Source organism: Perognathus longimembris, unplaced genomic scaffold, assembly GCF_023159225.1.
Source record: "Perognathus longimembris pacificus isolate PPM17 unplaced genomic scaffold, ASM2315922v1 HiC_scaffold_5440, whole genome shotgun sequence".
Taxonomy (NCBI): Eukaryota; Metazoa; Chordata; class Mammalia; order Rodentia; family Heteromyidae; genus Perognathus; species Perognathus longimembris.
The window spans coordinates 1-13,989 of record NW_025960868.1 but is presented as its reverse complement, the minus strand read 5'-3'; the positions used below and the strand labels follow the sequence as shown (position 1 = coordinate 13,989).

Genomic DNA, 13,989 nt, shown 5'->3' with positions numbered 1-13,989 from the left:
CTTCCTCCCACTAACCCCCTTTCATACTTTTTCAGCATCCTGGTGTTTATTTTGTTAAACTGTTACTTTTTCAAAGTGTTGACTCCATGAAATTTCACTGCTGAATATACTGTGTTTTAGTCATCTTGATACTTTGTGTGTGTGTGTGTGTGTGTATGTGTGTGTGTGTTTATGCACAAGTCCCTGTGTTTATTTCATAGGTTGTTTGTCTTGTTTTGTTTTTTCTTTTTGGTGGTTTTTTTGTTGTTGTTGTTTTTGTTTTTTTGGCCAGTGCTGGGCCTTGGACTCAGGGCCTGAGCACTGTCCCTGGCTTCTTTTTGCTCAAGGCTAGCACTCTGCCACTTGAGCCACAGCGCCACTTCTGGCCATTTTCTGTATATGTGGTGCTGGGAAATTGAACCCAGGGCTTCATGTATAGGAGACAAGCACTCTTGCCACTAGGCCATATCCCCAAACCTGATAGGTTATGTTTTGGATCTAAAATCTGCATATGAGCTTTCATGGCCTGGCTCATTTGCTCAGTGTGATGTTTTCTAGATGCCTACATTTTCCTGAAGATGACAAAATTTCATTCCTCTAGAGGGATACATGAAATTCCATTGCATATACCTGTGTGCATATATATGAAATGTTTATAATTACTATTTCAAAAGTAATTCCACTTAACCAATCAATAGAAAAAGAAAAACTTCCAAAAGGAGCACACCACCACCCAGAAAGCCACACAAACTGCATGGGTCTTGATGGGTATTTTGACACTCATGTTGACTTCAGGTAGACCACTTCAAGACAGGAATATAACACTCTGTCTTCAATGGGTTATAATCTTACCCAAGCACAGCGTGTGAACTCCTAGAATGTGGGAGATCTTCCTAGCAATGTCTCTCTCCTCCAGAAAGTGGTCAAAGACATATTTATGGTATGTGACATAGTTCACAGAAATGAAGACTGGTTTGATGCTAGGCAGAGGAATCAGATCCAGGTTCCCCTTTATCCTTGCAAGGGTTAGCATGTGCCTGCTTCTGCCTCTCTTTCCTACCTATCTCCCCGGTGAATGATCACCATGCCTATCTCTGGTGATACTCAAAGTTCAAGGAAGGGACTCCCCAGGTGCTCTACTGTGAGGGGGGTCGGGTCTCAGCTCTGGGACATGGGAAGGAAGGCCACCTGGACACTCTAACTTATTTTCAAGGATGAGAATCAGCACACAGATCCACTCCCAATCCAGAAGTTAGAGCACACACCTTGGTGGACTGTCTTCTGTGGCTCAAGTGACAGCATGGGACACCTCTAATGAACCCCACGTCTGCAGGAAGCCTGTCCATCTCATCACAATGCTGGGAAATCCTCCGCATACAAGGGGAACGCCAGCATGAACATTGCTCACACGCTTACATATTCCTTAAGCAGAGACCTCCTCAAGCAGAGACAAACTTGCTTTATGAAACATTTCCCAGTCCCATCTCTGGTGTCCTAAGCTGAGCGTTTCCTGTGGCCTTGACAAGCAGGGCACTGGGTACAGGCAGAGAGTGGGGAAGAGCATGTAGTTGCACAAGGTCAGGTGGAAATGGCAGCCTTCAGCTTGTCCTTCTGGTGAGCAGGGCTCAAAACATGGGCTGGAGTTGGGAGCTGTAAGTTCAGACATGAGGGTTCCATGGAAAACAGGGAGCAGAGACGGTTCATGCTGGAGACTCAATGGCTTTTTCAGAATGACTTTCCTTTCTAAAAGAATAGCAGCCTTAAGAATGGCAAGGGTGGCTGCAGGGGAGCGTGCGGTGAGGACTTGGTCTTCATAGTGAGGTGATGTCATGAAGGTCAGAGAAGATGGAGGCTGACCCAGTGAAACAGATTGAGAAGTGGCAGAGGCGGCCTTCCATGTCCTTCCTGGGTTCTCTGGTGACCACAGAAGGCCATGTTGCTCTCTGGTGCTCTTTGTAGCCCTCACTTACTTTTCACCTGGCTGTCTAGACAAGATGTATGACTGCGGCTACAGGAGTCTATGGGAAGAAAAGTGTGGGATTGCTTACAGTGCTCATTGTTTCTGCATGTCCCAGCACAGGATATGATTTGATCCCTAAGTTTTATACTTCCTATTGTCTCCAAGAAGATAAAAAGTGCCCAGCTGGTGCTGAGGCAATCCATTCCTGTAGTCCAAATTAAAAAAAAAAAATGAGGTCTGGGAACATGGCCTAGTGGCAAGAGTGCTTGTCTCATATACATGAAGCCCTGGGTGCGATTCCCCAGCACCATATATATAGAAAAAGACAGAAGTGGCGCTGTGGCTTAAGTGGCAGAGTGCTAGCCTTGAGCAAAGACAAGCCAGGGACAGTGCTCAGGCCCTGAGTCCAAGGACCAGGATTGGACAAAAAAAAAATTAGAAAAACAAACCAGTTGCCAATATTTAAGTATATGCCAGCTAAATTTGCCTGACTGCATTTAGTCATCAAAGAGAGTTCAAAAACAAACATCACAAAAATTTCAGTGAGGTCACTAATAAGCTCATCTTCACTAATCAATCCCAAGAATTCCAAGTTCACCAGACATAGTTCCTCTGTGTTGGCAGAGCCCAATTTCACCAGGTAAATCATTCCATGTGGTACAGTCATGAAGAGCAGCTCCATTCTCATATTCACACGGTAGGCTTACCTAAATTAAAGCATACTATAATTTAGTGTTCCCAGCAGATGACTGTGGGTCCTGAAGCTAACCTGCTTGATGCTCCAAGAACTTGGGTGACCCCAGGTTTGTGGCTATCTTCCTCCAAAACAAGTGCCCAGCCTTGCCATAATCCTAAGGGCTCAGAGGAAAGCAAACAAGAAGGAGCTGTAATCATTAAGAGGAGAAAGGTTGTATTTACAGATGCAGAGACCGTGCAAGGAATGACTAGTCAAAGTCCACTGCAGATGACAAGCACTCTCTGTTACTTATTATCAAGATATACCATACAGAAATGGTTAATGTATAATTCTTATTTTTCAAGAGATTTGGAAACAGATTTTTTGGCAGATTACATAGAGAATGTCCCATTTTCCATAACTCCGTATCCATGACCTATCCTCCTATTCTCTACTCCACCATTCCCACACTGGAAAGGAATGAACACACAGGTCTTTGGAAACAGACACCAGTGGTATAACATTAACACCTTCACAAATATCAAAGCAACAGCATCTTAGGGAGCACCTGTAATGTTCACACAAGAAGAATTCAAGTTTATTATGTTCAAAGTCCAGGATAAAAAGCTCCAGCTCTGCTTGAAGCTGAGGAAGCAGCACACAGGCTCTTACAATCGACTTTTTAACAGCTGAACAGGTTAGTGCTTTTCATTTTCTTCCTACTATTTCTGATGGTGGTGGCCACATGGATTTTGTCATGATGGACCAGAGGGAAGAAGAAGGTTGTGATGTTGTGATGTGCCTTTCTTGGGCTCAGGGCCAGAATCATTTCCACATTCCTCTCTAAAGCAGGTTAGGGTGGCTCCTAAGAAATACTTTTCCACAGGGGCCTGGCCTTGAGCCCTCAGGGAAGGTATACACAACAGCCAACACAGCTTTTATCTAAGGCCTTTCCCCTTTCCTACTCTTAGTTATCACTGAGGCATTTACTTGGTGTCTAATCCTATTCCTGCCTGCTTCTCCATGTTTTAACCATGGCTATAAGTAACTATACCCAGAGTTACACTAGACTAGAGTCCTAAACTGAAGATTCCAAATGTCAGATTTGGCCACTTATGCCAAGACATGATGGAAGAAGATCTGAGTTGTTGAAAGGCACGGGAAATTTTAGTAATGGGCTGGCCTGCACGTGAGAGGAGGGAGAAAGCAATTCAGCCTGTCTTCCAGGCAGAGACCAGAGCTTTAGGGTTAGATGCAGGAAGCACTGAGGCAGGAATGCATGCATAAATCCCTTGTTGAGGTCAAATGTGTGGTCAGTGGTCAAGAGGATGATTAAGGATTGGACAGGTGGAACCATATCAAGATAAGGCCATTGTTTTTGAGAAACATTGATAAATTTGGATTCTTATCACAAGAGGTTTCTCCATGGATTCTGACATTCCGGAAATCCAAGGTGCTACAAAAGAGAGTTCCAGATGAAAGGACATATGTGAAAAATGCAGGCAGGGCATTTGCTGGCCCAAGTGAAAGGTCAGTGTTTTCGCACTGACCACACTTCCTAAGTTACCTGCTGTAGGAAGTCACTTTTAAATATAGAAATAAATCAAAAGGAGTTGAGATATCAATGTTAAGCAGCTTTCAAACACAATCATAGCTGAACTTTACCACTGGGCTACAGACACCTCTACCCCATCTCCACAAGAGTTTGAACTTTGTTATTCCTGCTGACTTTCTGTACAACATAAACCTTCCCACAAACTCCCTAAAGAATGAATCCATACTCAGTTGTTTATTTACAATACAGATAAACTGTTGCCAGCACTCATCAAAAGTTTCATTAATTTCCAGCTGACTTTTCTAGCTTAAAGCTTGAAGCAGGGCTACCATTTTGTATATCCAGGGAACTCATTTTCAGAACTGATTGAAATTGTTTTGCTGGACTTCAACTGCACACACACACACACACACACACACACACACACACACACACACACTTTTCGCTATTCTCTCCCACGTTGACTTTAATCACAATTGACATAAATAGCGCAGAATTAGGGTCAGTGGGATGGAATTTCCTAGAATGATGCTGAGTTTCAGCAATGAGATGAGTCCTGGGAAACCCCTAGGTTATGTATGGTGGAGAACTGCTGCACTGAAAGCCACTGGAAATATGAGGTTGAAAGTGTATATAGCTTTCCTGGATATATAAGGAAATAAAAGCTTACAAGTGAAATGTTGAATCTTTTTTACTAATGCAAGATGGATGAGATGAAAGTAACATAGAGATCTGGACAGACTGATTGCTTCCTGGACGCCCTCACAGCTCCAGCCAAAAATAAAACAACTTAAAAAAGAAATGACCTCCAGGGTCTGGAGTTGCCAAGGCTGTGGGCCCAGCCAGCTGTTCGCAAGTAACCTTAAATGCACCGGTTCCTGGTTACAAAGTCTATGCTGAACTCCAGTGTTGATCTGACAGACCCTACAGGTTCATGCCTGGTGGCTATAAACCCAGTATGGATTACACTGAAATTAGGAAGACCTCTAGCTTTCCTAATGAGAAGTAGCTTGTCCCTGCCAACACAACTCGTAAGTGCCAGGCATTCTTTCTACCCTGAAGCACACTGTCTTGGGAAGCCACAAGCACTAGTTTTTGTTTTTTTTTTTTTCTGTACATCCAATTTCAAGCTCAGGTCCTTTGCTGATAGTGACAAAGCAGAGTTCAAAGCAGTAGAGGAGGGTGGATGAAATCCAGCGTAGAAGAACTGAGTCTCTAGAGAGCTGAGACCCTTCTTTGCTAAGAAGCTTGTTCTCGAGCACAGAGACGCTAATTCCGATGACATTGCCAGGCTACACACCATTTCAGAAAGAGCACTGAATGTTGGAGGCCAGGACCTGGTTCATGTTTTAATTCTGCTACCAAACTTAGGCCAAGAGCTCTTCCTCTCTAAGGTCCTCCTTAGCTCCATCATTTGAGCTGTTTCATTGTCTTCCAGTCCTGACAGAGGCTTTGTGGTCATGGTGACCTAAGGGGCCACGACAGTGAGCCCTGCCAGCCTCCATAGATCACAGTTGTGCCTGTATTCTAGAACCATAGTACACAGGTTTCTTCCACAAAGCCCACGCTGAGTCAACCTCTTATCCCCAAAGCAGCAGTCCTGAGGGACACAGCATTAAGTTGGGTACAATGGCTCACCCCTGTAATCCTAGCTACTTGGGCCACCAAGATCAGAAGCATCTGCCTGGGCAGAAAAAGAAAAGTTCCTGAGACACCATCTCAACAGAAGCCCCGGAGTGTGGTGGTGGGCATCTGTCATCTTTGCTACAGCATAAATAGGAGGATTGGGGCCGGGGCGGGGGGCGGGAGGTGGGAAAGAGTGAAGGCCTATCTAAAACATAACCAGGGGTGAAAGGGGCTGGAGGGATGATTCAAGTGGCAGAGCACCTGCTTAGCAAACAGGAGGCCCCTGAGTTCAATACCCAATGTCACAGAAAAAGAACTGTCACATTGTACTGCTCAAGTTAGAACATGCTCACAGTTAAGAGTAGGAGATTCATTAATGAAAAAAAAAAAAGAAGAAGAAGAGAAGACAAATGAGAATGGTTGAGGATTGGAAGGCTAAAGGAGGAAGATTAGCATCACCCAAAACATTAAACCAAAGAATGGTCGTCAAGGCCTGGGAGGGGTCTGCAGTCCTGGCCCCACAACGCATGAGGGCTCAGGCCAGAGCCGATCCTGGGCTGAAAGAATCAAGAATCAGTCCTCACTGCTTGTAACTGGGCCCCCAGCAGAGGCTACCAGACTCATGCTCTCAAATAAAAGGAACCCTTGGTCTTTTTGGCCACCCCCATGCCAGAACACCCTGGTCCCACTTTTACTCTAAGGACAGAGCTGGGAAACTATGTCCAGCCCCTTTGCTTCCCCTGACCTCCCAGTGTGGGGGTCTCCCTGGAGTTCACCTGTCTCAGTGTAACAGTGAGTCCTTTCTTCCCCTGACACATTCGATCCATAGCCCAAGCCACGGCTACAAGCTCTTCTCCGATAAGCTGCCCTTGCTATGCCTTTTTATGCCTTTGCTGTGACCCTGGCTTTACCACCTGCAGCCACTATCTGCACAACTTCTTTACAAACTGTCTTTACAAATCTTTACATAATATGATGGTTGAAGAAGGCATTTTTAGCCAACCTTGAGCAATCTAATCTCTCAAACTCAGCCTCAGTGTTATCTCTGACATCCCATGGAGAAAGTTGACAAACATTTCTACAAACCAAGCAGGAAGGTCTTCAAGGACACCTCCTGTTACTTTGAAGAAGTGCTCCTTTAAACAATATCAGCGGGAGACCTTGTCCTCGCCACACCCCAAGACATTTCCCACAGGACACCTCTGAGGTCATCCTACAAATATCAACTCTCGTTCCCCAGAGTTCCCAAAATGATAACAGCATGCATTATAGAAAATATCCAAAAGAAAACAACTAGATGTCTAGCCTGAGTGCGTTAAGTCAAAAAGCAAAAACAGTACAATCTGGACCATCCCTGTCAGGTCTTCAGAACCTTCAGTCACTGAAACAGCAGAACTCCAAGTTACTAACGAGCTGGTCAGAATATCTTTGCTCTTGTATTTTTGCTGTCTTCTCATTAGCTTGTTAATTATACTTGGCCACTTAACTTTAAAACAAAGTGCCTGAAGAAGTTAAATGAGCTAATTTCTGAAATAATATTATCTAGCACTTAGTGTACAAACCTCCTTACTTTTCCATCTTCCTCTTAGACAGTTGGAGTAATAAAGACAAAGACAAAAAATACAGAAACAGAGATAAAGTAAAATAAGAATATACAAGACATATTATTATTATAAGATCTTCCCTCCAAATATTAGGAAGAGCTTTAAATAACATAGATTTCCTCTTCAACTCTAAGTCTTATATTCCTTAAAGAATCATGGTCTAGGGAGTAGGAATATGGCCTAGAGGTAGAGTGCTTGCCTCGTATACATGAAGCCCTAGGTTCTATTCCTCAGCACCACATATATAGAAAAAGCCAGAGTGGTGCTGTGGCTCAAGTGGTAGACTGCTAGCCTTGAGCAAAAAGAAGCCATGGACAGTGCTCAGGCCCTGAGTTCAAGCCACAGGACTGGCAAAAAAAAAGAATCATAGACTAAGTGTTCTCCTAAGTACTATATATATATTGTTTTTCTTAAAAAAGCACACTAGTATTTTAAACTTAAAAATTTCTTTGCAATATAATATGAAATTTATGTGAACCATCTATTTTGCTATTTACTATCAAACTGAAAAAAGAAAAACATATATATTTAGAGGTTACCATAAACACAGTTCTAGAACCATTCCGGGAATAATTCCTAAACCATCCCTGTAATAATTTACAGATCTAGAACCATTCGTGTGATAATTTGCTTTTTAATCTTTCACAAATTATTCATTTCCTTGGCCTAATTTACTTCAAATTCTAAGTAAAGAGATTAATACCCTATTAATTCAAATATCTCTATTTCACAGGAAAACTTCCAAGATTTTTTAACGTAAACAAATGAGCTATTTTGCTTTATTTAAGGATTTTTGAGATTGATGCTTTATTTCCAAGTAGCCCTCAAATTATGCAATTTACACTACTCTAGGCAGATAATTACGATTGAGTCTAACCCACATGTCTCATATTAGACAGCACTAACAATGTCTCTACTAGAAATACTACAAAGAAACTTTCTGTAAGTTTGTAAACCTATGGGGTCGGAAGAGTTGACACCTAATGGAGAACTCTCATCCAGTAAGTCAGAGAGCTGACACACAGGAGAATGTTCAATTCAAGTGCTTAGAAAACATCACATATTCTCCTGAAGCCTAGGGTACAAGGCAGCTTTGATACTTCACTAGGAGAATTCAGTTCTTAGCAAAGAGTGATGGTTTAATGGTGTGAAGAGATGCAAAACATTTTGCAAAGCATAACTTTTAGCAGTGAGAGAAAGGCTAAGGGGCAAAATCTGTAAACCAGGCAGAAGTCCTCTCCCAGGAGAACCGAACAGAATGCGCTCATTTCCCCTATGGTGGAGACATGCCAACACCCACCAAGTTACCTACAGAAACGCTCATTAGTGCCTCAAGGTTGAGAGACTTACGTTGAAGGGTGGTCATAAGACCATCCTCTGTAAGAAAATCTTATTCCAGAGGAAAATCAGATGCTGAGTACAAATCACATTTTGGAGGCCAGCAGTTCCCGTGCAGTGAGCCATTCTTATCAGGAAATAGTGGGAACTCTGCTGCAATCTCAATCATTAAGAGAGAAGCCAGGGTCTGACCTTGCAAGCTGGTCTTTCAGAAAATAATATTCACAGACTTGCTGTATTAACTGTTTTATGTACATGAAATAATAGGTAGGAAATTGCCACAACTAATTAATTGCAACCGTTTAGTGACCCTTCAAAAGGTTGTATAGGAATAAATTAAATTAGGGATGAGTGCTGTACTTTGTCCTGAAAATGGCTCCTGTGAGTTCTGCGACTATGATCCAAATTCCCCTCCTACCCTCCAGCCAGAACCGGCACATCCACAGGCTCTGCTGTCATGCAACTCCTTTACTTAACCCTTAGAAGGTATCATGGACTACTTATCTGTATGGCTGCACAGACTTTGACTTGTCTCTGGACACCTCAGGTTAGCTCTACCCCATCTCTCTCCCACAGCCAGGATACCCAGCACACTACACTGCATCTGGTCCTTTGGCCTCCCTATTAGACAAGTTAACCCCAATAGTCTACCCTCAGAAGAAGATAATCAAAAGAGAAAAAGATCCTTCTACTAGAGCTATTTAGGAGGTTGAGATCTGAGGCACACCGTTCAAAGCCAATTCTGACAAACAAGTCCTCTAGACTCTTATCTCCATAGAGGTAGCAAAGCTGGAACTGGAGGCATGGCTTACATGACAAATATGCCAGCAATGAGAGGAAACCCTGAGCTAGTACACGAGATCCCAAGCTCAAACTCCAATACCAGTACATGTATACACACATACATACATGCATACATACATACACACAGCATACACATACACACAGCATATTACTTCATTTCTTCTCTCTGATCCTGGCTGGTTTTCCCATCGCAGCCTTTTGAAGGCCTTTCCTTCTAGACTCCTCTTATGCAAGACCTTCACATGCTGTGACTGAGAGTAACAGTGTCTAGAGAATTCCAGAAGCTTCTCATCTCACTGTTATTGCTCCACTGGGGAAAACCAAACATTGTCCTCTTTCCTATCTCTGGGGTGGCTCAATCAGAGCTATCAAGCTCTACATTTACCAACCTCAGACTGTGGATGGGAACAAATGAAAGTAACACATTTTGTTTTCTTGGTCTCAAAAACAGCTCACATAACAAAGAGGTGGGTGAGGGTAACTGAGCCCCCTAATAATATTAGGCGACCTGTTCAAAGAGTCATCCATGAACTGGCAAAATGTCCCCTATCTCCAACCATGTCACCTCCAGCCTCAGAGACTACAGGCATTCCAGATGGGCCTGGGAACTCCCAGGAGTATCAGTTCAGTCCCAGGTTCCACAGGGTGACTTGAATGACAACGCTAAGGAAATGGCACTCAATGTGAAGCCAGCGAGATGGTTGGGAAGCAGGTCCGTGAGGCTACGAGTGCTGAGAGACCCTCACTCTGAAGGACTAAGGGCATCAACGGGCGTTTATTTTGGGAAGAACTCAGGTAGCTGGAGGAGATAAGATAGGCAGTGAACATGGAAGCATAAGACAAAAACGCTTTTTCTGGTAATAATCTCTTAAGAGGTGGCAGGGCCTTCACTATATCCATGGCAATGTGTGCCAAGCAGAGACGATGAGATGGGAGACATTCAGAAGAACAAAAGATCACACTTTTGGAATGGAGTGTGATAAGGAAGAACTCCTGGATTGGGGGTCAGCATCATATGAAATAACTCCATTAACTTAAAGAATACATTGTATTATACTGCATCTAAACACTTTTGAGTTAAGTGTCCTCCCACTTCTACATCTGATATGTGCTCACTGGGTTTTGTTTCCTAAGGTCCAGAAATGCCCTTGGTATGTCTGACCGACTTCCAAGCACAAGCTCGAGAGCGGCTGCCTAAGGCATCATGGGATTTTATTGAAGGAGCTGCGGATGAAGGCATCACCATGCGCGACAACATGGCAGCATTTAAAAAGTTGAGTCTTCTGTATCCTTTCTATTGCCAAGCTAAGCTGCATCGTCAGTCCTTGTTTCTGTCTCCAAAGAGTACGGAATACTCTAGGCTGGGGATATGGCCTAGTGGCAAGAGTGCTTGCCTCATATACATGAGGCCCTGGGTTCAATTCCCAGCACCACATATATAGAAAATGGCCAGAAGTGGCACTGTGCCTCAAGTGGGAGAGTGCTAGCCTTGAGCAAAAAGAAGCCAGGGACAGTGCTCAGGCCCAGAGTACAAGGCCCAGGACTGGCAAAAAAAAAAAGAGTACAGAATACTCTAGATACAAGAGTGTACATTTTCCCCATTTTATTTTGGAGGGAGACCAGCGAAGGGGTAATGGACAGGGCTAATTCATCTTAGAAGGACCACAAGTGAGCCATCCTTCCTCTGCATTCCAGAAACTTTGTAACATGGGGGTAAGGGCTCCAGAAAAACCAGTGAACAGCACAGAAAAACAGTTTGGTGCATGCATATGCCCAACTCTCCTAAGCTCCTAAGCTTCTGCCTGGGAGGAAAAAAATGTAAGATAGAAGAGGACTCAGGTTTAGAGAAGATATGAAGTTATGATGTTGATAGATGATTGGCTCAAAGAAAAAAGAGTTATACTTTTTTTTTTTTTTTGGCCAGTCTGGGGGCTTGGACTCAGGGCCTGAGCACTGTCCCTGGCTTCTTTTTGCTCAAGGCTAGCACTCTGCCACTTGAGCCACAGCGCCACTTCTGGCTTTTTCTGTTTATGTGGTGCTGAGGATTTGAACCCAGGGCTTCATGCATGCAAGGCAAGCACTCTAGCGCTAAGCCACATACCCAGCCCAGGGTTATGCTTTTAAAGTAATGATAGAGCCAGACTCTGTTGGCTGACACTTATAACCACAGCTATGCAGAAGGCTGAGATATGAAGATCATAGTTCAAATCTAGTCCAGGCAGAAAAGTCAATGAGACTCTTATCTCCAATTAACCACCAAAAGGCCAGAAATAAAGCTGTGGTTCAGTGGTAGAGCACCAGCCTTGAGCAAAAAGAGCTAAGGGAGAGGCTAGGAATATGGCCTAGTGGTAGAGTGTTTGCCTCGCATATATAAAGCCCTGGATTTGATTCCTCAACACCACATATATGGGAAAAGCCCAAAGTGGTGCTGTGGCTCAAGTGGTAGAGTGCTAGCCTTGAGCAAGAAGTTAAGGTACAGTGCTCAGGCCCTGAGTTCAAGCTCCAGGACTGACCAAAAGAAAACCTAAGGGACAGTGCCCAGACCAGTTCAAGCCCCAAGACTGGCACATACACAAAAAGTAGGAAAAAAAAAAAAAACATAAGTCAGTCACCAAAGCTATGAACCAATTCTAACCAATTACGACAATTTTGTATGGGGCACATACTTAAGATGAGTACTTATTTTTAAATGGTGTTGTAAAAACTAAAAAGAAAAAAAAAACAGACAAAAATAGGCATGTCCTTGGTGCCTATGGCTCATGCTTATAATCCTAGGTACTTAGGTGCCTAAGATCTGGGAAGAAAGGTTCAAAGCCAGCCTGGGAAGACAAATCTTATCTCCAATGAGCTAGGGGAAACAAAATGAAGAAGCAGAGGCATGGCTTAAATGATAGGGCACCAGCTATTAACAACATCACCAAAAAAAAAAAAAAAAAAGGAGGCAGAAGGGAGAGATTGAGTGGTCCTGTACTGGCAAAAATAATTAATTAACTAGTCCTGTATTACTCAATGGCAAGTACATGTTCTGGGAATTGCACTGGTAGAGAATGCCATCGTTGGATGGACCCAAAGTATGGGCAAGCTAGGATGGCTACACATCCTAGGATCCTATGGGACCATCTTCTCCTTTGTCACCGGCTGACTGAATTGCCAGTACATGGCACCAGACTATCTATACATGAACATTAATTCAGTTCACTTCATGAACATTAATTTCAGTATCTCTACACAAAGTGTTATCAGAGCACAGCTATGCTTGGTCACTTGGTATTGTCTGTGCTGCTTTGACGCTATGTCAACAGAACTGAACCACTGTGACAAAGACTGTGGTATGATCCACGGTGCCTACCTGGTCCTTCACACACAAAGCTTACTGACTGATGAAGAAGCCAGGAGAAAATGGAAAAATGGCTCCTAAATGAACATGTCTCTGTGTGCTTTCATGTTTTCAATGCCTTATCACAGTTTTTCTTTAAAAAAAAAAAAAAAAGAACTTAGAAAAACTGCTCCCTTACCTTACTCATAAGTTAATTTATTCATTTACAAAATTACTATTTCCAGAAACTCTAAATTTATGTACAGGAGTTATAGTTTATGAAAAAAATACGCTTTTGGATTTTGAGGTTTCGTTTTCATGCGTCTTAAAATTTTACATATTTATTCTTCATGAATTTGCCTTCCTTTTTCTAAGCTAAATGAAGCAGCAACCTGCAAAAAAAAAAAAAAAAAAAAAAAAAGCCATGAATATGTTGTGGGATTTGTTCTCTTTGAGTGAGCTTTTCTTCCTTTCTGGGTACTTCCTACCTTTCCTTTCTAGTCCTTGTTAGGACTGCTCAGTGGAGGGTACAGGCGCCATGGCTCTAGTGAGGAAGGCAGCACTCCAGGACATCAACCCCCTTTGCCACTCAACAGGGCTGGGCCCAGGAGGATGGCCAAGGGGACACCTCCTGGGAGCACACTTTCTGCTGGGCCTGCACTACTTACTTGGGATCCGCCCAGTGAACCAACCGTGGATTCATAGGACCCAGCCACGCCCTTAAAACTCATCCCTCAAAAAACTAATCCTGGCGTAGACCTGCATCAGGAATCCGGGGTCCCCGACTCTAGACTCCATCGCCATAACGGGAAGAAAACTCTACCAACAGAGCTTCTCGTCTTGTGCAGAATCCGCCTCCGTCCCCGCTACCTGAAAGATGTGTCCCAGGTGGACACCGGGACCACCATCCAGGGGGAAGCCATCAGTGCTCCCATTTGCATCGCACCCACAGCTTTGCACTGCATTGCCTGGCCTGATGGAGAAATGAGCACAGCCAGAGGTATGACCCAACAGGCAGCCGGGAATGCCCGAGGGTGTGGGGGATCCCCCTCTGGCAGTGGCTAAAAAGCTCCAGAACATCTCACTCAAGGGCCTCAGGGAAACAATGTGATTGGAATGAAGGAAAACGAA

General features: G+C 43.6%; 1 protein-coding gene across 1 annotated transcript; it reads left to right on the top strand.

Annotated features, from left to right (window-relative positions):
* The first annotated feature begins 10,646 nt into the window (after window positions 1-10,646).
* On the top strand, window positions 10,647-13,938 carry LOC125345256 (2-Hydroxyacid oxidase 2-like). Its single transcript, XM_048337469.1, has 2 exons — window positions 10,647-10,815; window positions 13,707-13,938. Exons 1-2 carry the CDS (start codon window positions 10,685-10,687, stop codon window positions 13,921-13,923), a joined length of 348 nt encoding a protein of 115 aa, XP_048193426.1. The 5' UTR covers window positions 10,647-10,684; the 3' UTR covers window positions 13,924-13,938.
* The last annotated feature ends 51 nt before the right edge of the window (window positions 13,939-13,989 follow it).